This window comes from Diplotaxodon limnothrissa, linkage group LG5, assembly GCF_057381915.1.
Source record: "Diplotaxodon limnothrissa isolate DT_005_m linkage group LG5, D_limnothrissa_male_GT1.1, whole genome shotgun sequence".
Taxonomy (NCBI): Eukaryota; Metazoa; Chordata; class Actinopteri; order Cichliformes; family Cichlidae; genus Diplotaxodon; species Diplotaxodon limnothrissa.
This window is the reverse complement of record NC_140600.1, coordinates 21649812-21670819: the sequence shown is the minus strand read 5'-3', so window position 1 is coordinate 21670819 and position 21008 is coordinate 21649812. Positions and strand designations below refer to the sequence as shown.

General features: G+C 44.9%; 1 protein-coding gene across 1 annotated transcript; it reads left to right on the top strand.

Moving 5' to 3' along the window:
• Positions 1-881: 881 nt before the first annotated feature.
• On the top strand, positions 882-20784 carry crocc (ciliary rootlet coiled-coil, rootletin). The gene is made up of 37 exons (XM_085354208.1): positions 882-944; positions 1287-1413; positions 1490-1632; positions 2918-3109; positions 3190-3267; positions 3360-3451; positions 5746-5911; positions 6012-6118; positions 6206-6433; positions 6654-6744; positions 6824-6910; positions 6995-7180; positions 7428-7627; positions 7738-7920; positions 8237-8381; positions 9182-9328; positions 9597-9827; positions 10898-11091; positions 11171-11298; positions 11392-11561; positions 11652-11831; positions 12032-12166; positions 12281-12424; positions 12770-13008; positions 13092-13251; positions 13354-13521; positions 13624-14047; positions 14301-14464; positions 14565-14685; positions 14893-15056; positions 15455-15670; positions 16408-16632; positions 16712-16861; positions 16996-17196; positions 17767-17898; positions 19134-19307; positions 20673-20784. Exons 1-37 carry the CDS (start codon positions 882-884, stop codon positions 20769-20771), a joined length of 6054 nt encoding a protein of 2017 aa, XP_085210334.1. The 3' UTR covers positions 20772-20784.
• Positions 20785-21008: the final 224 nt, after the last annotated feature.

Genomic DNA, 21008 nt, shown 5'->3' with positions numbered 1-21008 from the left:
GCACTGCCACTACTTATGCTTAATCGAAACAGGAAATTAGAGAGTAAACTCCAGCGCTTTGGTAGAAGCTTATGCTCTGTTGTTTTTGTTTGTTTTTATTTTTAAACCCTCATATTCAAAAAGTGATTGCTGCTGTTTCTGTGGTTGTTTTTTTTATTTTTTAGTAAAGTCCATTCTTTGCTTGTGTTGGTAAATAGACTGTAGTCAACTTGATTTATGAAAGGCTCATATCTTGGACAGGTCACTCTGAAATAACCTTTTAGTCTTAATGAGACCTTTGACCTGGATAAATAAAGGCTACATAAAAGTTACCTAAATGAGAGATGTTTCACAGATTTTGGGTCAACAAGTCAGTTGTAACAGACGGTCTGTGTTTTTGGCAGATGATCACTTTTTGGCACGACGCCGTAAAGGAGTTTAAAGATATCTGCTGCTTCTCTCGGTGGGCTCAGGAGTGCCGTAACTATCTGAATCAATATTAACATACTGACGTCACAAAAATCAGGTTAATTGTTCGGTATCTTCTCTCAACTGCGAGGCTCGAGAGTAGCTGGATATCAGTGACGTGTGGAGGGCTCTGAATGTGAGAAGTGGGAGTGTGGTGGAGGAGGTGGGGGTGTGCATTTTAAAACCTGCTAATCCTGCTGTCCTCAATCTCTGCCTCCCGGAGGAAGAGGAGGAGGAGGCGACGGGACGGACGCGCACTGCTCCTCTGCGACTAAACTTTGTCGGCTCATACCAAATAAGCAGCTAAGGCTCACAACTGTTTCATTTCCCCGCTCCTGCTGCAAAGCAACAGACCATCGCTGACACCGTGAAGACGTAGCATTTATTCGGAGTTAATCCTGTTACCCGGAGGATTTTAAATACCTGCCGGTGCGATGAGCGCTGCGGAAAACTCCGCAGAAAGCGACTCCAGCAGTAAACTGGAGTCTGTGATCCAGGTGAGGCTCGCCGGGCCCGCTCCAGCTCACTTGATCATTTCATTAAATGACACAGGTGTGGGGCAAATAATAGCGGCTCATCTGGGGCGTGCATGCGCTTGTTTCTGTTTGGGAGCAGTTTTGTGTATCTATTGCGCAGCAGTCGTGGTCCTGTGCCTGTCGTGGCACCGTTGGGTTTGTGGCACTTTTCAGACACATTATTGTGATCACTCGGTTTCTGTCATGTGTTGGGATTTTCTGTGTTTACAGCCTTATTTCATAGTTTCTCAGCTCTGTGTTGCTGATCTTTCTCTAAACGTCACAAACTAAATAAAAACGGCTGCGCCTGTCCTCCTCCACCAGAGGCTGGAGGAGAGCGTTCTGTCTGAGGAGAAGAGGCTGACAGTCCGGGGTCCTTCACCTGATGCCCCCCCTACATGTCTGCCAGCACGAGTGCGAGAGATTGTGACAAAGAACCTCAGCGACAACGGTGAGTTGCCACAGTCCTCTCTCCTTCACATCAACTCAGTGCCGTCTTTGCCTGACTTTGGCCTTTCTTTGAGCAGCAGGGGCCATGTCCTCGGTCATGTCCCTCCAGGAGGAGAACCGAGTACTGCAGGGGGAACTGGCGAGGTTGGAGGACCTGCTGGCACACAGCAGAGCCGACCGAGACGAGCTCGCCATCAAGTACGGTGCAATCAGTGAGAGGGTAAGGCAAGTCTCCAGGATGCCTGCAAACAGCACTTAGTGGTCATTTTGGTAGAATAGGTTGAGAGGTGGATGGAATCATTATAGCCTGTTAATCTCTTGCGACAAGTTCAAACACTCTTCAGGTGCTCTGGCTTTACACACATTTAAAGCTGAGGACCGTGCCACACTATCTTATCTTATCTTATCTTATCTTACATTCCCTTTTCCTCATTTATGTGTTTTTTTGGGTCCTTCCTTTGTCTGAGATTTGCTCGTCTCCCAGGTGATGGGGGCTGGAATCAACTGAAGTGGAATGTTGCCATGGCGTCTGTCACCCTGGGTGACTGTAAACAGGGGCTTCAATGGCGAGGGGAGATGCAGTGTTGGGTGGGTGGGTGAGTTGGGTGCTACAGCTCATTTGGGGTGGGTTGAACATTACAAAAGGAATAACTGCAGCCTGCTTCCTAAAGCACGAAGAAACTGTGCCGGAGATCGTCCAAAGGAATCTTTTCTCTTTAAAGAATAAATAAATTTATATATGTATATTTTACTCTTGTAGGCTGTTGAGATGCCTGCTGCTTTAATGTCACACATAAAACAACCAATTTAAAGGAGAGTGTCCACCTTTTATAACTTAATGGACTCATTTCAAAAGTGTATTTAAAGTAATAACTGGTCTCCGCTTTGGGATACAGACACTCTGTAGTACTGAGCAGCTGGAATATATGTTAGTATGTGAGTCAGCTTTCTCTTAAATATAACGGAACTAAATGGCGCTCACCCTGTGCTGTTCAAAGTGCCAAAAAATGATTTATAAACTCAGCAGATGTGCCTCTGTCCAGATGTCACGATCAGGTTACACAAAATAATCCACAAACCTTCTTGTGAAGAGTTTCATTTAAGAGTGAACATCTATACAGCATAGAAAGAAAGATGTGGCTGAAAACAAAGTTAGTATTTCTTAAGTACTATGACCTCCATTTATGTAGTTTAAATGTAGTATTTTCCTTCATTTTATGCATTCATGTGAGGTTTCACAGGAAATGATCAGGATGTGTTTTGTACCAGTGCCATCAGTGTACGCACAAGCTGTCCAGAACAGCTGTTAAATGGTGAGATGGTTTGGGGAAATTCTGTTTTAAAGTCTGGAAAATAGTTCCCATCTCAAGTACTTAGCTCATTGAGAACATGTATATAGGTATTTTTGGATGCAGTCCAAACTTGGCAGTGCCATGCAGATCTGTCGTGAAGAAGTGTGAAATTAAACCCGACCCCTTGCCTCTTACCTTTCATTAAAACCACAGCTGGAGCAGGCGCTGCGTTTTGAAACAGGGGACGAAGACCACGATTCACCAGAGTCACGCAGCCTGGCTCAGCAGAATGTGGATTTGCGCAGGCGGCTGGACGAGGAACAGGCGGCCTACAAGCGCAAACTCACCGCATACCAGGAGGGGCAGCAGAGGCAGGCGCAGCTTGTGCAGAAGTTGCAGGCCAAGGTGCGTCTGTTTTATTTCCCTCTTCTGTTAAGTTGTTATTGATGAGGTTTGACTACTGGTGTTATTTCCTGCTCCTTCAGGTGCTTCAGTATAAAAAGAGGTGTGGTGATCTGGATCAGGCGCTGCAGGAGAAGTCATCTGAGTTGGAGAAAAACAGTGTAGGCGACCTCGAGTTTACTGTAAACATAAGGAAGCCGATTTTTATGCACAGGTTAAAAATAATATGTCCATGGTCATCTTTTGATTTTAGGGTCACAGCGAAACATCGAATGGTCGCCATCAAGATGAAGCAAGCAGCAACCTGGAGGATGCTTTAATCCGTCTGGAGGAGGAACAACAAAGGTGATGCATCATGAGAGAAGAGACATAAAATGATTTAGCTGTAAACCTGTAACGTCCTCAGACTGTTGAAAAGTATCAGTGCAGACAAACCAGAGATAACTCAGAGAAAATTCAATATTATTTATATAGTGCCAAATCAGAAAAAGGTAAAGATCCTGCAATATTAGAGAGAAAAACCCAACAATCAACCAGAGTAAACATCTGGTTAGACACCATGCTTTTAAAATTATTAGGGTTGAGTACAATAACCTCAGTTTTATCTGAAATTACAAGCAGAAGAGGTCATCCAGATCTTTGCTCCTTTAAGACATTCACACAGTTTAACTAATTGGTGTGTGTTATCTGGCTTCATGGATAGATAAAATTGTGTGTCATCTGCATATCAGTGAAAATGTATGCTATACCTTGCCTAAGGGAAGCATGTATAATGTAAACAGAATTGGTCCTAGCACTGAACCCTGTGGAACTCCATAATTAACCTTAGGGTGTGAAGAGGACCATTTACATGAACAAATTGGAGTCTATGAGATAGATATGATTCAAACCACCTCAGCACAGTACCTGTAATACCTACAGCGTGCTTTAATCTCTGTAGTAAAATGATGTACAATATTAAGATGTCAAATCAGAATCATTTGTAACCTCCACTAAAGCTGACGAGCTCTGAAACCTGTCAGGAACTCTTCAAATAAGCCATTCCTCTGCAGATGATCAGTTAGCTGTTTTACAACTACTATTTCAAGAGTTTTAAAGATAAAAGTTAGGTTGGAAATTGGCCTTTAATTTGTTAAAACAGCTAGCAGTGGTTTAATAAGTGTCATTGTAAAGAATTGTGGCACGTAGCCCATAAATAGAAACAGAAACATTAAAACCTGCACTAACACCATTTTTTTATGTCAAACTTTTTTTTTTAATTTATTTATTTATTTTTTAGCAAAGTCTAAGAGGAAATTATTTAACTGGTATTTAAATAACACATTTACACTGTGACCCACATTTATGACAGCTGTGGTTGTGGGGATAGAGTGAGATGTCTGCTAATCAGAGGGTCAGGGTTCAGTCCCAGTGTTGAAATGTGTCTAAATTAGTGTGCCTGCTAGGTAAAGCTACTTTTGTCTGCTCCTTTATTCACAAGGAAGCAGCTTAGCAGGTTTCTACACGTGTCTCATTAGGCAGATTTGTTACACCAGACGCCTGTCCTTAACCCAAAATGACTTGTGACTCCTGCTGGGATCAAACCAGAGACTGCTGCACTATAGAGGCACTGTGTGTGTCTGTGTGATTGTTAAAAAGTGTTTAAGAGAGCGGGACAAAAAGCTTTATTAATGTAAGTGTGGCCTATGATGTAGCAGCACTTTGAGTAGTATGAGCAGAAGACGACTGTATAAGTCTGTTTACCACAAGCATTCATACAGTGCTTTATTTTGTGCACTTCAAGCGTGTTGTCTCTATCACACTCACACTTCAGTGGCTGTATCCAGGACAGTTTTCGGTTCATTTCATCATCTTGCCCACATCTTGCCTTCCAATTATTAGTTGAACCTCCTGAACCACAGCTAGGGTTGCACTGACTCTACAATGCTCTCAGTGCAACTTGAGCACCGGCAGTTTATTTAAAAAAACTTAAATTCAGCAAGGTCGTCCTCTGAGATCAAATTCTGCTTTTGGGAACATCACACTATGATAGCTCCCTTTGAAGCTGCAAATAAATGTATATGGATTTATTACTTTAATTTTACATATGCAACAGTCTTTAAAAATGAATTTAATCAACTTATTCTTGTTTTGTTTTGTTATTGTAAGGATCGATGGACAGAATTGATATAGATGGTATTGCACTCATGCAGGAACAGCGTATTTTCATGGCCTATGTATAGCAGATATGAATAGTTATCTAACTGCCAACATAAGCTGTTGGCCAGTTAGTCCACTGAGTTATTATTTTTAATTCTTTTTATTTAGGGACTGAAGATTTTTGTGAGACATTTTTGCACATGCAGCCAAAACTATTTTTACAGAAATGAGTCATGAGCTCATCTGTGATTGTGCTCCGTTGTAATTTGACTTTAACTTTTACACCAAAAACATAGGGAATATGAGAGTGAGCAGCCTTTTTTTAAAACCACGCAGACTCTAGTTAAGGAGGATTTCATGAATTCAGTCATGTATTATACCAAACATCTGCAGGCCTGATCAATCTTCTCCTTTGCGTTTTATTTAACCACTTTCTTTGTAAACAGCTTCAGCCTGAACTGCGTGTGTTATATTTGAGTGTTTCCATGTTGTGACTTCAGGAGCAGCAGTCTGTCTGCAGTGAATGCAATGCTGAGAGAGCAGTTGGAGCAGGCTGGTTTGGCCAACGAGGCTCTCAGCCAGGATATCCGCAGGCTCACTGCTGATTGGACAAAAGCCAGAGAGGAGCTAGAGCAAAAGGAGTCTGACTGGAGGAGAGAAGAAGAGGTGGGAGAGGGATGCTTCTTAAATATTAAAAGGAAATTCAGGAAAGTCTAAATTCAGAATAATCATTACTCGTTTTAATTTCCTTTGGCCTCCTGTTCAGTCTTTCCACAGCTACTTCAGCAGCGAGCACAGCCGACTGCTGACACTGTGGCGACAAGTGGTCGGGTTCAGGAGGCATGTCTGCGAAATGAAGAGCGCCACTGAAAGGTAAACTTTGTTCTCCTCAGTCTTATTTTATCTTTTGACTCGTGTTTTGTCTCTCACTCCTTCCCGCCTCTCTCCAATCTCCCGCAGGGACCTGTCAGATATGCGTAATGAGCTGGCTCGGACGTCCCACTCTGCTCAGGTGTCCTGGGCCGGTCTGTGTGCCACGCTGCAAAGTCGGGAGGGAGGAGCAGTTGTGGCTCTGGAGCAGGAGAAAGCTCTGAGGGTTCAGCTGGAGCAGCAGCTGAGAGGTCGAGTGGCAGAGATGATGAGCTTTCAGAGCAGGATGGACGCAGAGAGAAGCGAGCTCAACGTCAGGTCAGGGTGCTGAGCCGTCCTGCAGGCTTACAGTCGTATAAGTTGTTTTTAATCGAGCTGTCCAACAGGAGGAGCTAGTAAAAGTCCCCATTGTGTAACAGCAGGAAGACTTCCAGCACTTTTCATTTAAAACAACAAGAACTGACTCAAAGTGCAAAACTAAAGGTCCTTTTTACCGTCCGTGTGAGTTTAATTTCATATTGTCTGTTTTCGTTCTCAGGTTGTCCGATTTGGTGCGAGAAGGGGAGAGACTAAAGGGACAAATTGAAGAGCGTGACAGAGAAATTGCGACACTAACGAGGAAGCTCGAGGTGAGACACCAGTCACGGAGGCCATAATGGTTTCATACTGGTCTGCTTCATGTGCTTCATGTGAATCATTTCCCTTCAGGAGCAGAGCGGCAGTGATGAGACTGACATGCAGATGATGAGGACTCACACTGAGACGCTGTTAGACACACTGCGGGACATCGCTCAGGTAAACAACACACACATTTTTACATCAGCTGATTTCTCAGTGGGAACCCAGATGGAAGGGCTTCATTTTAACCTGCGTTTACAGACGGTTTCAGCAGACGGAGAATCGTCATCGTCAGAAGCAGATCAGGACAATTCTGGGGCTGGGATTCGTGACTCTTTCCCTCGAAGGCCGTCCTCTCCCACTCGACCCTCCTCGCTGTCTCCTCTCCCAGAGGCAGCGCTGTCTGCTCTCCGCTCTGCAGTCACAAACAAGACACTCCAGCTGCAGGTGACATGTTAATCTACAAACACAAAGGACCACACACAAACATGGAACTCTCTGACAGAGGTCACCGATTTTATTTGCCCCCCTTTTCTGGATGTTTAAGACAAGCTAAACGACTTAAAAATCAATGAAGCTCAGACATTAAGTGCTAAAATCTGTGGTGAGACTTTAAAATCTTTCATGTTGTAGGTGCTGTATCCTTGTAACACCGTCATCATCATTCCCTCCACTTGTCCGGTTGTGTTTGCAGGATGTTCGAAGCCGTCTGCTCTCTGCTCAGTCGTCTGTGCAGCAGTTACGAAAACAGCTTTCTGAGTCCGAGTCGGCTAAAAGAGACGCAGAACAGAGAAGCCAAACTCTGCAGCGGGAGAGGGACGCCGCTCAGAGAGAGAGAGAGGCCGCGCTGCGAGAACGGGACCGTGTGAAGCAGGAGAGAGACACGCTGGCCAGGTTTGCCAAACTTCACCTACAAAACTCGCCTCGAGACCCAACAGTGTATTTATCCTCAACTCTGCATTATATTCTCACATGCACACACACACATGTGGTGAATGTTGCAGCGAGAAGGTGAACCTGGAGAAGACGGTGCAGGCAGCGCAGAGCAGCAGCCAGCTCCTGCAGATGGACTGCGAGAAGCTTCAGCTGACCGTGGCGTCCGTGCAGCGAGAGCGAGACCACGAGAGGGAGGAGAAGGAGGCTGCCGTGCAGGAGAGAGACCGGGCGAAGGCAGAGACGCTGAGGGTGTAAGCTGGCTAATTCGTAGAGATTAAGTGAATGTAATGTGGGCACTAATCCACACGCTGCACATGCTCACAGTGTGCCATTCAAAAGATCTGCATCAGCTTCCTCTACATAAGCATCTCAGTCATTAACAAACTCCTCCCTGTACAGCCCCAACATCTCATTTACAGCTTTTGTGTAAAAGTTTGACTCTGTTCACAACTATTGTGCTGTCCAGTCGTCCCTTCCTGCAATAGAACAACAAGCTTCACACACTAACAGATACACACCAAGAGTCCTGCCTGATTTTCAGTGAACAACACGTGTTGCCTCAAACAGACAGAAGCAGTTTGATCAGAGCGAGAGTCGAGCCTCTGCTCAGCGTGGCGAGTTGTCTGCAGTGAGGGAGACTCACCAGCAGGGGGAGGTTCAGAGGCAGCTGCTGGAGCAAGAAAAAACACAGCTGTCTGAGGCGCTGGCTCGGGTAAGAAAATAGTAATAGTCTGTGTATTTGTCAGAGGTGAAACGCTACTAGAGTACTGCCAGAGTGCAAGGGAGCGACACTCTGCCACTTTTTTGTTTTGGATGTATTTGTTGAGATGAAATTAAAGTTAGTCCATTAAAATTCAGTTGTCAGTTTCAAGGTTTTTCATGCGAGAAAGTTAATGAAGGCAAAACGAGTGGTGGAAGTGTTCATGATATTAAGGTGCAGATTTAGTAGCAGTGTCCCAAAAACAATAGAGCATGCTTCTTTCAGCGCTAAATGTAATGTTAGACTGTGTGTTGCAAATATCAGTAAATCAAGTATTTTAAATATTTTCCCTCTGGTGTTTTGTGGAAAGGAAAATCCTACAAATACATTTGCAATAAGGCCACTAAACAACCTGCAGTGTCTACGGCTTTCAGCTCCAAAGCTGATGCTGCACGTCTTCAGACAGCAGCTTTGTAACGCCAAAAGGGGGAGTTATACGATTATTTTTGCAGCTGACCTCATAAATATATTTTTAGGAGTTTCCCTTTCGAAGCGCTGACTGTACGACTGTACATGTCGTCTGTGACACAGATTTCAGCTTTTTGAATAGTTTGTCATGAAGCAGCACTCCTCTGGAGCTCCTGCCTCCACGTGAGCTGTCTGATGTAACTAAAACTCAGAAGACTTTATGTTTTTAAGTTTAGTCAGACATTCTATTCAGTTATTCTTGAAAACTTTCAGATAAACTTGTGGTGCAATAGCCCGACTGCTTAAACAAATAGCACCTGTTTGACCGTGATTCTTCCCTCCAGGCTGAGAGCAAAAACACGGAGCTCTGTCTGCTGCTTAACAAGCTCCAGTCTGAGGATGCAGCTCTCAGAGACTCTCTGGCAAAGATGGGCAGCATGAACGAGGGTCTGGCACAGGACAAAGCAGCCCTGAACACCTACATCCTCAAGGTAAGGGAGCTGCAGTGCTATTTAAAACCTCCACATATGTAGTTTCAAGCCCATTTGATATGAAATACTCTTGTGTCTCTGTGGACGAGAGTTAATGCCAGTGTAAACAGAGTAATGTAGTTAGATTCAAATTCAGGTGTTGCAAAACTGTGATTGGTGTGCGTCATCACCCTTTTCCATCCCAGCCGAGTAAAATAAACAAACCTGTTCTAGATTTTAAGAGGTTTTCAGGCCTTTAATGTGACTTGCTCTCACCTCTGTGTCTAAGCTCGAGGAGGAGAAAGCCTTCCTGCAGACTCAGAAACGCGACGCTGAGCAGGAAAAGCTGACCATCAGAGATGAGCTGGTCCGGCTGGAGCAGGACAGGCTCGAGCTGGAGTCCGCCCGCATCACACTGCAGCAGTCGCTGCAGGACGCCGAGCTAAGCCGTGTGGGGATCGAGGTTGAGCTCCAGAGTCTCAGGGCTGAGAGACTTAAGCTGCAGGAGAAAGTCACCCAGGTACAACTACACATTACAGGGAGTGCAGAATTATTAGGCAAGTTGTATTTTTGAGGGATAATTTTATTATTGAACAACAACCATGTTCTCAATGAACCCAAAAAACTCATTAATATCAAAGCTGAATGTTTTTGGAAGTAGTTTTTAGTTTGTTTTTAGTTTTAGCTATTTTAGGGGGATATCTGTGTGTGCAGGTGACTATTACTGTGCATAATTATTAGGCAACTTAACAAAAAACAAATATATACCCATTTCAATGATTTATTTTTACCAGTGCCTTGAATGATGGATGTTGCATTCCTGTGCACATTGTCTTGTAAATAAGAGAACACTGGAAGATATTTCCTGTTTGGAAAACACCGGTCTATTACCAAAGCTTGGTGAAAAAGCAGTCGAAGCAAACAGAATTCAAAATCTGGCATTTTAACTATGACTGTTCATTTTTATAAACCCCAAAAGACGAATTTAAAATATTTAAAACACCCATTTTGGCCCATGTTGTTTGCAACATGGGCCTAAAGCGTTATTTTGAATGACCCAAAAATAAAGGCAGATAATACGACCACATGGCTGATTTCTCGCCTCAGTTATTTTAAAAACACATTTAAAAAAGGAAAGGAAAGTTTTTAAATCAGACAAACTGTTGGTTAAACTTTGAAACCCAGAAGAACGCAGCAGAGGAGAGACGTGTGTCCGGTGTGTGCAGGTTGGTTTTTGCAAGGTTGATGAGAGACCGCTCACATACGACACTGTGACATGCAGTACCTTTTCTGTTTTTGAATCATCATGTACTTCACACTAATTATAAATAAAAGTGGGCCTTGATATAAACCATGAAGCTGTCTGATATAACAGTATGAAGGTGTTTCAGCTCCTCTCTTTTTAAGGCTTTTGAAAGCCGTTCTCTGATTGGCTGAACTTTGCAAAGAGAGCTGTGGGCCTTAAATGACAGTGACAAGTACATCTCTTATAACTGACATAACAGAAACTGGGTGTTTATAGGACTCTGAAGTCTGAGCTTTTGGCTCACAGAGGTCACTTAACTGACCTCATCATTTTGTACTCGACAGCTTTGTGGCGAGGTGACCTCTTTGGGTTCTGAGTTAAGTCTCGCTAGAGGAGAAGGCCAGAGGAACGAGGTGGCCTTGGAGGAGGTCGGCCGCAGTCAGGCAGAGCTGGCCCGGGACAAAGCGGCCCTCGTGGTTCAGCTGACAGCATCTGAGAGGGAGAACGCCATGCTGTCTGAGGAACTGGCTGCTTTCAGGTATGTTTGGTTTCAGACTTGGTTAATTACTCAAAAGTGCTCAGTGCACGTGTGTGTAAGTTGTGGTTGTAACCTGCAGGTCGGAGCGTGAGTCCCTGGAGACCAGCCTGTTCGAAGTGCAGCAGCAGCTCGTTCAGGTGGAAACTCGCAGAGAGCAGCTGGAGACAGAGAACCAAACCCTCAGAGTCCGCTGTGAGACGGCTGCAGGTGAGAGGAGACGTGTTTTTTATAATTAAAGATAATAAAAGTTGGTCAATAACAGGAAAGCGTTGTATTTGTTTTCCTGATTGTGATTTCCAGCTGAACTAAGGCGCGTTCGCTCAGACGGGGAGATTGCGTTGGCCCAGGCTGAGCGGGAGAAGCAGACTCTGAGTCAGACTTTAAATGCGGCACAGCTGGAGGCGCAGCAGGCCTTGCGCAAGGCCTCCTCTGAGCATCAGGAGGAGGTGGAGAGACTGGTCTCAGAAAAGGTGAGTGGGTTCAGTGGATCACTGTTAGTTTAAATGCTATTTGTATGAATGTTTTTACACTTGGATGAATGTCATCATGGTGTTTTGCAGGAAGTTGTGCGGCACAGCTTGCTGATGGAGCATGAGGTCACGCTGAGAAAGCTCAGACAGGAGATGGAGGATCAGCTCAGCAGAGCAAAGAGAGAAAAAGAGGAGCTGCAGGATGAAATGCGGACTCTGCAGCACGATAGAGATCAGTGTCTCCTCCAGGCTGAGACGGAGAAACAACAGGTCTGATCCCAGCCTGTGAAACTATTCAGCGTCTAGAGCTGTATTTATTCATCAGATAGCATGTGTCATTTAAATCTTTGGTTTAAAACAGATTTCTTAAAATAATGTCTTTGTTAGAAATGCCAGCATGGCTCAGGCTGTTCCTTCCCCCCTTTTTAAACTTTGTTTTAGTGTTAACCAGACATTTTCTGTCCTCCCAGGCTCTTTCCTTGAAGGAAGCAGAGAAGACGGTTTTGTCTGAGCGGGTTTCCAGCCTGCAGGCTGAACTGTCAGCTGCAGCCCTCGAGACCGAGCGAGTGGCCAGAGAAGCAGCTCATTACAAAGAGCAGGAACAGGTGACGGGAGGAAACGTGGAGGGTTTCACTTCCTCTCCTGATTTGTATTTTGTTGCTGTTGTCGAGGCACGAATGAAAGATTAACTACAGCATCACCCTGTTTGTTTTCCTCAGATCAGAGTCGGCGCTCTGACCAGCGAGGTGCTGGAGCTTCGCTCTCAGCTGGAGGATGCAGCCTCCGCTCGTGAGAGGGAGCTCCACAGTCTACAAGAGACATGTAGTGATCTCCGCTCGCGTGCTGACATCGCTCTCAAAGAGGTAGATCATCCTCTACAAGAGCCAAAATGCATAATATCAGATACCAACATCCCAACATATACCTGGTTTCCACTGATGTGTCGAACCATGACTTGATGGCCCACATTTGAACGGATTTGAGAAACAAGAAGTTAGAAAATAAATTGCTATAAGAAGAACATCAAAGCGAGGAGAATCTGCCACTGACCATCAGTGTTTACAACTTTTTTGCATCTGTGGAAGGTTGTAGATATGGGCAGAGGTCAAATATGAAAACATAAAACAGTTTAATTAATTTGTTTTCATGCTGGAAACAAACAAATGTTCTGTCCAGTGACCTCATTTCATCTGATTTTCACCCACCAGCTGGAGCAGTGCAGAGCCGCCCTCGCAGCCACAGAGGAGAGCCGAGACCAGCTGAGGCGGGACTTGTTGGAGACTGAACGCCGCCTGAACCAAACTCAGGACTCAGCAGAGAGCTACAGGAGAGAGGGCACAGAGCTGCGCCGTGGCTTCAGTGATGTCACCAAGGAGAGAGAGGCTCTCAGCCAATCAAATACTTACCTGAGAGAAACTCTGCGAAGTGCAGAAACTGAAAGGATCAGGTATGCATGAGATTGGCAAAGTAACCAGGGACAGAGACACAGAGTAGATGAGATGTGTAAGCAGTGTGTGTGTGTTTTGTTAGTGTGAAGCGACAATGTGAGGAGAAGGAGCAAAAGCTGTCTGTGCTGGAGGAGAATTTGTCTTCCACTCAGAAGGAGGTGACAGAGCTGCGGAGCTGCCTGAGAGAAGTTGAGAGATCACGACTGGAGGCTCGGCGAGAGCTGCAGGAGCTCCGCAGACAGGTCAGGCATGCAGTCATCTCTCTCACATCTGAGCAGAACCTGGGAAATATGTTGCACACAGTTTTGCCTCTAAATGTAAATTTTCCTTTTGTCTGGCTCCAGCTGAAGGTCCTGGATGGAGAGAAGGAGCAGAAGGAGAGGGAGGTGGCAGAGCTGCAGACTCGCCTGTCGCTGGAGGAGCAAAGAGACGAGGAGAGAGGAAAAGAGGTTTTCACCCTCAAACAGAAGCTGGCTGAAGCCGAAACAGCCAGAGAGTCCCTCAAGAAAGAAGTGAGAGTGGAGCAAAGTGAAGAAATTTCCAGCTCTTTGTTAATCTTGCTGTCTTCAGTGTGTCACTGCTGTCTCTTCTGTCTTTTTTTTATGTTAATGCAGCTTTCCATGACTCAGAAGCGTCTGCTTGAGTCTGAGTCGGGCTGGCGCAGCTGCGAGAGAGAGCTGACCGCTCAGCTGCAGGAGGCTCGAAGCTGCGAGAAGAAGCTTCAGGACGAAGCTAAGAACTTGTCCCTGCGTGCTCAGACGGCCCAGGACTCCGCCGCTCACTGCAGCCTGCAGCTGAGCGAGGCGCAGGGCCGGCTCGCCGCCACTGAGTCGGAGCTGACCCGAGCCGAAGCCACGAGGAGGGACCTGGAGTTTCGTCTGAGCAGCCTGCAGTCGGCGCTGACGCGGACGCTGGGCATCGGAGCGAGTGGCAGAGGACCCAGGGGGAGGAGCCCAGGAGGGAGCTCCACATCACCTGGCAGCATGTCACGCCACCACAGCGTCTCACCTCTGCGCTCCTCGCTGTCGCCTCCTAAAGGTGAGAAGCAAACACGAGGCCTTTGTTTCATTATTTAGCTCTGAGACAGGATGTTTCATCACTCTGATAAAAAATGACTCCAAGACTCTTCAAATTTTAGCATAATTATAGAAAAAAATTACTGCTTACTGACACTCATAACGAATAACATGAGGAATTACTTTTTGCTGGTCTTGTCTCTGTAGCATTATAAGAACCCTCCTTCACTCCTTCAGCTATCTCAGCGTAACATCTTTCTGTTTCTCCTGTACAGAAATTCGAGGAAGCACCCCTGACAATACTTTGGGCTCAGGCGCTGTATCTCCTGAGAGAGGGGATACACCGGTGCCTCTTCTTCAGTCACAGCTGGACTCCGAGACTGTGCGAAGCGGTCTCAGAGACTTCCTCCAGGAGCTGCGTGATGCACAGAAAGAGAGGGTAACGGGGCTGCGCGGCACGAAAATGACAGTACATAATAACTCGAGGATAATCTCTTTGTTTGTGTAGCTCAAGTCTTTGTTTATTGCTAATTTTGAAGGATGATGTCCATTGTCAGCTGGGGGCCGTGCAGCGGGAGCTGGAGGAGCTGAAGGTGGAGCGGGACTCTGCTATGAGTCGACTCACTCAGCTGCAGTACTCCATGCAGGAGTACCAAGAAGGTTAGAGTTTACCCAAGTTGTTTAGAAAGAAGGAGATTTTAGATGAGCTCAGGGAAACTTTTCGCTTTCAACAGTCCGCTTTCAAAACTCTGAAATAACCTTCATCTGCACAATGAAGGCAAGCTGCCCAAAACCCATTTCTGAGTAGAATTAAAATTAAGTCCGATAATCTACTGCAGGCTGTGTTGTTTGGATGTCTCATTATAGGGAAGCGTGGACTGGATGAGCGCCTCACCACCACCCAGATTTTGCTCCAGCAGCAAGAAGAGGCGGTGAGGAGAGGAGACAGAGAGCGGCGAGCTCTCAGCGACCGGGTGAAGGATTTAGAGCGAGCGCTGCAGGCCTCTGAGACGGATAAGAAGCACATACAGGTACTCCATGTTTTGTGTTGTCACTCACACAGCAGTGATCCCAGCTCGGCTACAGTCAACATATGGTAGCGCAACAGAAGGACAATAACGGGAAGCGTGCACTGTCGACAAATGTAATAACAACAGATGCTGGCGCACACTCAGTGTTGCACCACCTGTGGAGTCCCCTGCCAGCTCTCCATATGTTTGTTTTTAATGCCAGCACCTTTCAAAATGATTCACCTTCTGGGCTGTGTGTGCTACTGAGTGAATCTTTTATCTGTTGTATTTTTTAGAACAAACGTATTGAGAAGACAAGGAGATTGTTGAGCTGTGGCTCCTCTCTGTTTCTAATTGTCTGTTCAAACATAAGTGAACGTAGACTTAATATGACCCTTCTCCTCCATCCATCTCTGCAGGATCAGTTAAATAAGCAGCGTGCTGCCGAGATCCGCCTGGAGGTGGAGAGGAAGCGCCTGCGGGAGGCGCTAGAGGCAGCTGAAGCTCGCGCCACCAGGGTGGAGCTGGGGAGGCGCAGTCTGGAGGGGGAGCTGCAGAGACTCAAGCTGAGCCTGGGAGACCGAGAGGCTGCGAGTCAGGCCTCCCAGGAGCGCCGCGACTCTCTCGTCAAACGGGTACAGAGCTGTTTATTTATGACTCATGATCAGCTTAATGCGATTAGTTGGGCCTGAGAATTTCCTTCTAATACAGGAGATTTAATGTCACTGATCAGCTGGTGAACATTTAATTATGATTTAAGGCTATTATTTATTCTTATAGTCTGCCATTTAGCCAGACTGATGTACACTATAGTGTTTACATATACAAATAAAGCAACGACTTAAATACAAAAACATCAGAATTAAAAACTTAAAATCTAAAGAAACAAAGCAATCAGCGTCAGTAAAAGTTACCTTGAATTCATAAAAGTCCCATTAACTAAATATAAGAGATATAAGATGGATTTAGATTAACAGATTTTGCAGAAAGCGCACCAAGAAATCTTAGAAACAGTGCTGCTCTGTCTCCTCAACCATAGTCGACATCAGGTGAGATCTGCCGGGGCTGATGTCCTTGAGATAAAAAGCTTTGCTGTGGGGGGCAGCCTCTGCTCTGTCGCACCGTGGATATGTGAAAAATAGTTTCAGTTAATCCACCACTCACTCCTGGTTTCTGTTTCCAAGGAAACATTATTAGTTGTAGTGATTATTCACTAAAATAAAAGCATTATGCAGCAGCTGCACTTTATAGTTGCGGTCCTGGTCGCTGCACTACATTTGACAAAAAGCAGCACTGAAATCTCAATTTGATTAAAAGAAAAACAGTTTTTTTTGTTTTGGCCTGAAATAAACTGGTTTTGTACTAATTGCAGGTTACTGAAGGAGAAGCCCGCGTAGCTCTGCTGCAGAGAGAGGTGGAGATGCTGAGCCAGACTCTGCTCAAATCTCAAGAAGGTGAAACTTTACTCAGAGAAAAAATCACTTCTCTCAACCAGACGATTCAGGAGGCGGCGGCCCTTCAGAGCAGCACGCAGGGTCGTATGGCTGCCCTGCAGAAGACGCTCAGCATGGCTGAACAGGACAGAAGGCTCCTGCAGGTGAGAGAGAAAACAAAGGGCTTCAAACAGCGTGGCTCAGATGTGAATGTTGACGTGAGAATTATTCTATGCCGTTAAGGAACAAATGGATGCATCCCGAGCGTCATTAGCTGAGGCGAGGAGAAACACGGCCACCCTCACTGAGCGCGTGCAGAACCTGCAGACCGAGCTGACCGAGAGTGAGCTGCGGCGAGAAGAAGTAGAGTCTGAGCTGAAGAGCGCTCAGGAGGTTAGAGACAAACAGATCGCCAGAGACGCTCGTCCACCTGCAGGGCTGCCGATCTGAAGCTGTAAAAGAGTAGATTCTGCACAATGCTGAACTCAGGCCGGTGTTCTTGATAGATTTCTGTCTTCCTCCGTCAGGCTCTGCGACAGCGCTCAGCCAGTCTTGCGGAGGCTCAGCACAGCGCCCAGTCGGCTCAGACAGAGCGGGCCGCTGTGGAGGAGCGGCTACGTGCGCTGCAAAGAGCAGTCGCCATGCTGGAGACGGAGAAAAAAGATGCAGAGAGGCAGGCTGTGAGGCTGGAGAAAGACAAGAACGCACTGAGAAACACACTGGACAAGGTCAGCGCTGTGTCAACACGTGTTTGTTTCTTTGTTTGTTTTCTTTGTGACCATCTGACATTAAAGATATTAGATTTATATGCCAGTTAAGATTCAAAATGACCTGCAGAGCCTTATAGCTACACCACACACGCTGATGCATTAAAATTACTTTTAAATAAAATATCAAAACAGCCTGAGAGAAATAAAATGTTAAAAACGTCGGATAAGTACGAGCTCCTCTACAAAATTGCCTCCAAGCAAATTCTAATTGTATGATATCATTTATATAAATCATTATAAAAACATGAGAAGTTGATTCTTTTAGTATTCTAATAAATATTTAATATTTACTTCCCTTCATTTAAATAAATGTTTCCAGAAATTCTGAATAAGATATGACATTTATACACATATAAAGTGTTTCCTTTGTCTCTTAAACTATAGAACTGCACAAAAACACCGCTCACATACTGTGTTCACCATCTTGGATGAGTGTTTTAGTCACCACACCACCACACCAGCTCGCGTCCCTGTTTTGAACGGCTTGCTTCGCTGTTGTTACATGTCCATGGTTACATTTTTCATCAGGTTGAACGTCAGAAGCTGAAGTCTGAGGAGGGCACGATGCGGCTGTCTGCAGAGAAGAGTCGCCTGGATCGCTCTCTAAACACAGCCGAGCAGGAGCTGCAGGAAGCACAGCAGCAGATACTGATGCTGCAGGTAGGGAACGGCCGCTGATGGAGGCAAAAGACGACCAAACTGCTGCCGAATCCTGCTGAAAGATTTTGTTTACTTAGCTGTGGCTGGATACGTCTACTGGAAGTGAGGGTTTGTGCAGAAAGAGCGGGCGAGAAGAAAGCCAAGCAGATGTTTCACAGTGACAAAATAAACCTGAGTTCTCGACTTGAGCAATGAGCTTAAAAAGACTTTAAAATGATTTTTTTAACATGCAAGGTGACATAAATGTGTAATAATCTACATTTTTCCCGTGGATGTAAAAAACAAGATTAGTTTTAATGTTATATTGTAAAGTTTAAGTTCATAAAGTGACATCTGAGTAATTTTCACAGATAACCAAACGACTGGACCAAAGACATGAGATAGTTTTGGGAAAGCTTCATTTTAATGATGCTAAAGTCTTAACTATGTTTTTCTATTTACCACAGACATGCCAAAAACAAGCAAATAAATTAAGCTGCAGTGGGTTTTGGAGGAATTTTGAAACGCTCATTAAAGTTGTTTATTTCAGGTCGGTTTAACATTTCAGACTTCTCCTCTTTTCTCCTCATTCAAGCCAAACTTTTCCCAAGCTGCAGAAATGTGCTTTAACCGTCGCAGTAAATCCCAAAGCTTTAACGTTCGCTGCAGAGTTTTAAAGACTGTGAGGCTAACGGCCGTGTTTGGAGTCTTTTTTTTGTTGCGTATTCTTCGATTGCTGAAGTCTTAAAAAGAGGAAAACACTTTGTGTTGTGTGACCTGATTCCTGCTGCAGGTTTGTTTGTGTGAACCATCACTGATTTGGTGGAGGACTTTAAAAGTCCCAGGTGTCACTAGATACCAGATAATTTCATTTCTTTGAATTTACTTTTTCTAGTTCACAGATCTGGAATCAGATTTGGACATGACTTTATTAGACTATGTGACGTCTTCTTTCATTAGGATGATTCACTTTTCCCGCATTTTGTCTTGCAAATGACACACAGCTTGTAGTTGACCTTGTTGGACAGCTGTTTTACATGTTCTTAGACAGGCTCGCTGCAGCGCTCCAAACGATATGCTTTATTATTATTATTATTAATTTTTTTTTTTTACTCTGTTGTAACTCCATCCATAAAACTCCAGTCGTGTTGGCTTACCTCCAGATGTTCCTCTCCTTTTACATTTGGTTGTCTTCCCGTGTGTGTGTGTGTGTGTGTGTGTGTGTGTGTGTGTGTGTGTGTGTGTTTCATGAGTAGACTCAGCTGGCTGAGATGGAGCAGTCTCACAGTTTGTGCGAGAGTTTGGTGAGGCAGCGCGAGGAGGCCCAGCGGGAGGCGGAGAGGCTGAGGACGAGCTTTCGGGATATCGAACGGACGCTGGGCACTAGAGAGCGCGCTCACCGGCACAGAGTCAAAGGGCTGGAGGAGCAGGTGCTCACATTGTGCTGTGTTAAAAGCTTTTTTTCTCTTTTTTACCAAGTTCACCTGTAGACACACCTGATGCTGGTGTTTCTGTTGCTTTTAACAAAGTTGTTCAGAATATATATATAATCCATCCATCCGCTTTCGCTTATCAGGGTCGTGGGGGGCGCTGGAGCCTATCCCAGCCGTCATAGGGCGAGAGGCGGGGTACACCCTGGACAGGTCGCCAATCTGTCACAGGGCTAATACACAGAGACAGACAACCATTCGCACTCAAACCTATGGGCAGTTTAGATTAGTCAATTAACTTATCCCCACAAACTGCATGTCTTTGGACGGTGGGAAGAAGCCGAAGTACCCGGAGGGAACCCACGCAAACATGGGGAGAACATGCAAACTCCAAATGTTACTTAGCTGGATCCAAGTTTCATTGAGTATAATAGATATGATGGATCATATCTGTGGCACAGACACATCTGTGTTTCTTTCAACATCAATAATGTTGCTTCAGCACAACTGCTTAATCAGTCTCATTGTTTTTTACAGGAAAAAAAACTAATAAAATGATGGTGCTTGGATTTTTTTTCAACAAAACTTCATCTTAAAATGTTGTGCAAACACAGATGGAACAATGCGATCATTAGTATGTTGAGGTGGGAAGTAACAAAAGTACAAATATCTGTAATTTCTGCTTCTTAGTTTTTAAAAACAGGCACGCTATTTTATGTTTAAAGCATCGGAGGGACGTTTTTGTTTCCCAGCACCACACGACTTCAAAACAAGGAGAAAACATATAGTTTATGTGTCATTTTTTGCACTATACTCAGTAAGTTAAGTTAAATTAAATTAAAAAGTAAGTAATTAAATACAGAACCTGTATTGGTGATACAGGTGCATCACTTCCTGAGCAGCCTTTCTGGTGTGCAAGTGTTCCTGAGCCCATGGAGTGATTTCAATGACTGAATCAGTTTTGAAGTTTTGATCAGTTTTGATTCCTCCAGATTCTTCAAATGTTTTGATGATATTATGTGCCACAGATGATATTTGAAGGTTTATGTTGAGGAACATCACATTTGCATTACATGCATTTGCAGACTGGTGAACCTCTGCCCATCTTCACTTCTGAAACGCTCTTTTTATATCCAGTCACATTAATAATCTGTTACTAATTAACCTAATCAGCTGCAAATAAGTTCCTCCAGCTGTTTGTTTTTAGCATCACTTAATTTTCCAGCCTTTTGTTACTGCCTTCAAAATCCCACTCTTCTGTCCACGTCTGTAACCTGCGGACTGGATTTAAAATTGAATCATGTCATCAGATTTAAAAATTACATGTTTAACTTCTGTTTGTTGTCACCTTTATCATTACTGCAGGTGTCTACTCTAAAGGAGCAGCTTCAGCAGGAGATGAAGAGGCGGCAGCCGTCTCTCCCGTCCTCCGTGGTGTCGGCAGGGAACCGAGACGCAGCTTGAAACCAGAAACACCAGCAGGAAACTCCATCTTGAATGTCTCATAGCAACAACGCTACTCCACGGTTACTGTACTGTTTCAAAGATGTTTTATTTTGTGACACTGAATGAACACTATTGTAATTTTGAAGCCTTGTGTTTGTTTGTTTTTTTCATTTTGACTCAAGAGAGAATAGGTGGAGCATTATGATTCAGCCAGCTGTGCTGAAAACACCAGCAGCCGGCCTGATTACTGGCAGC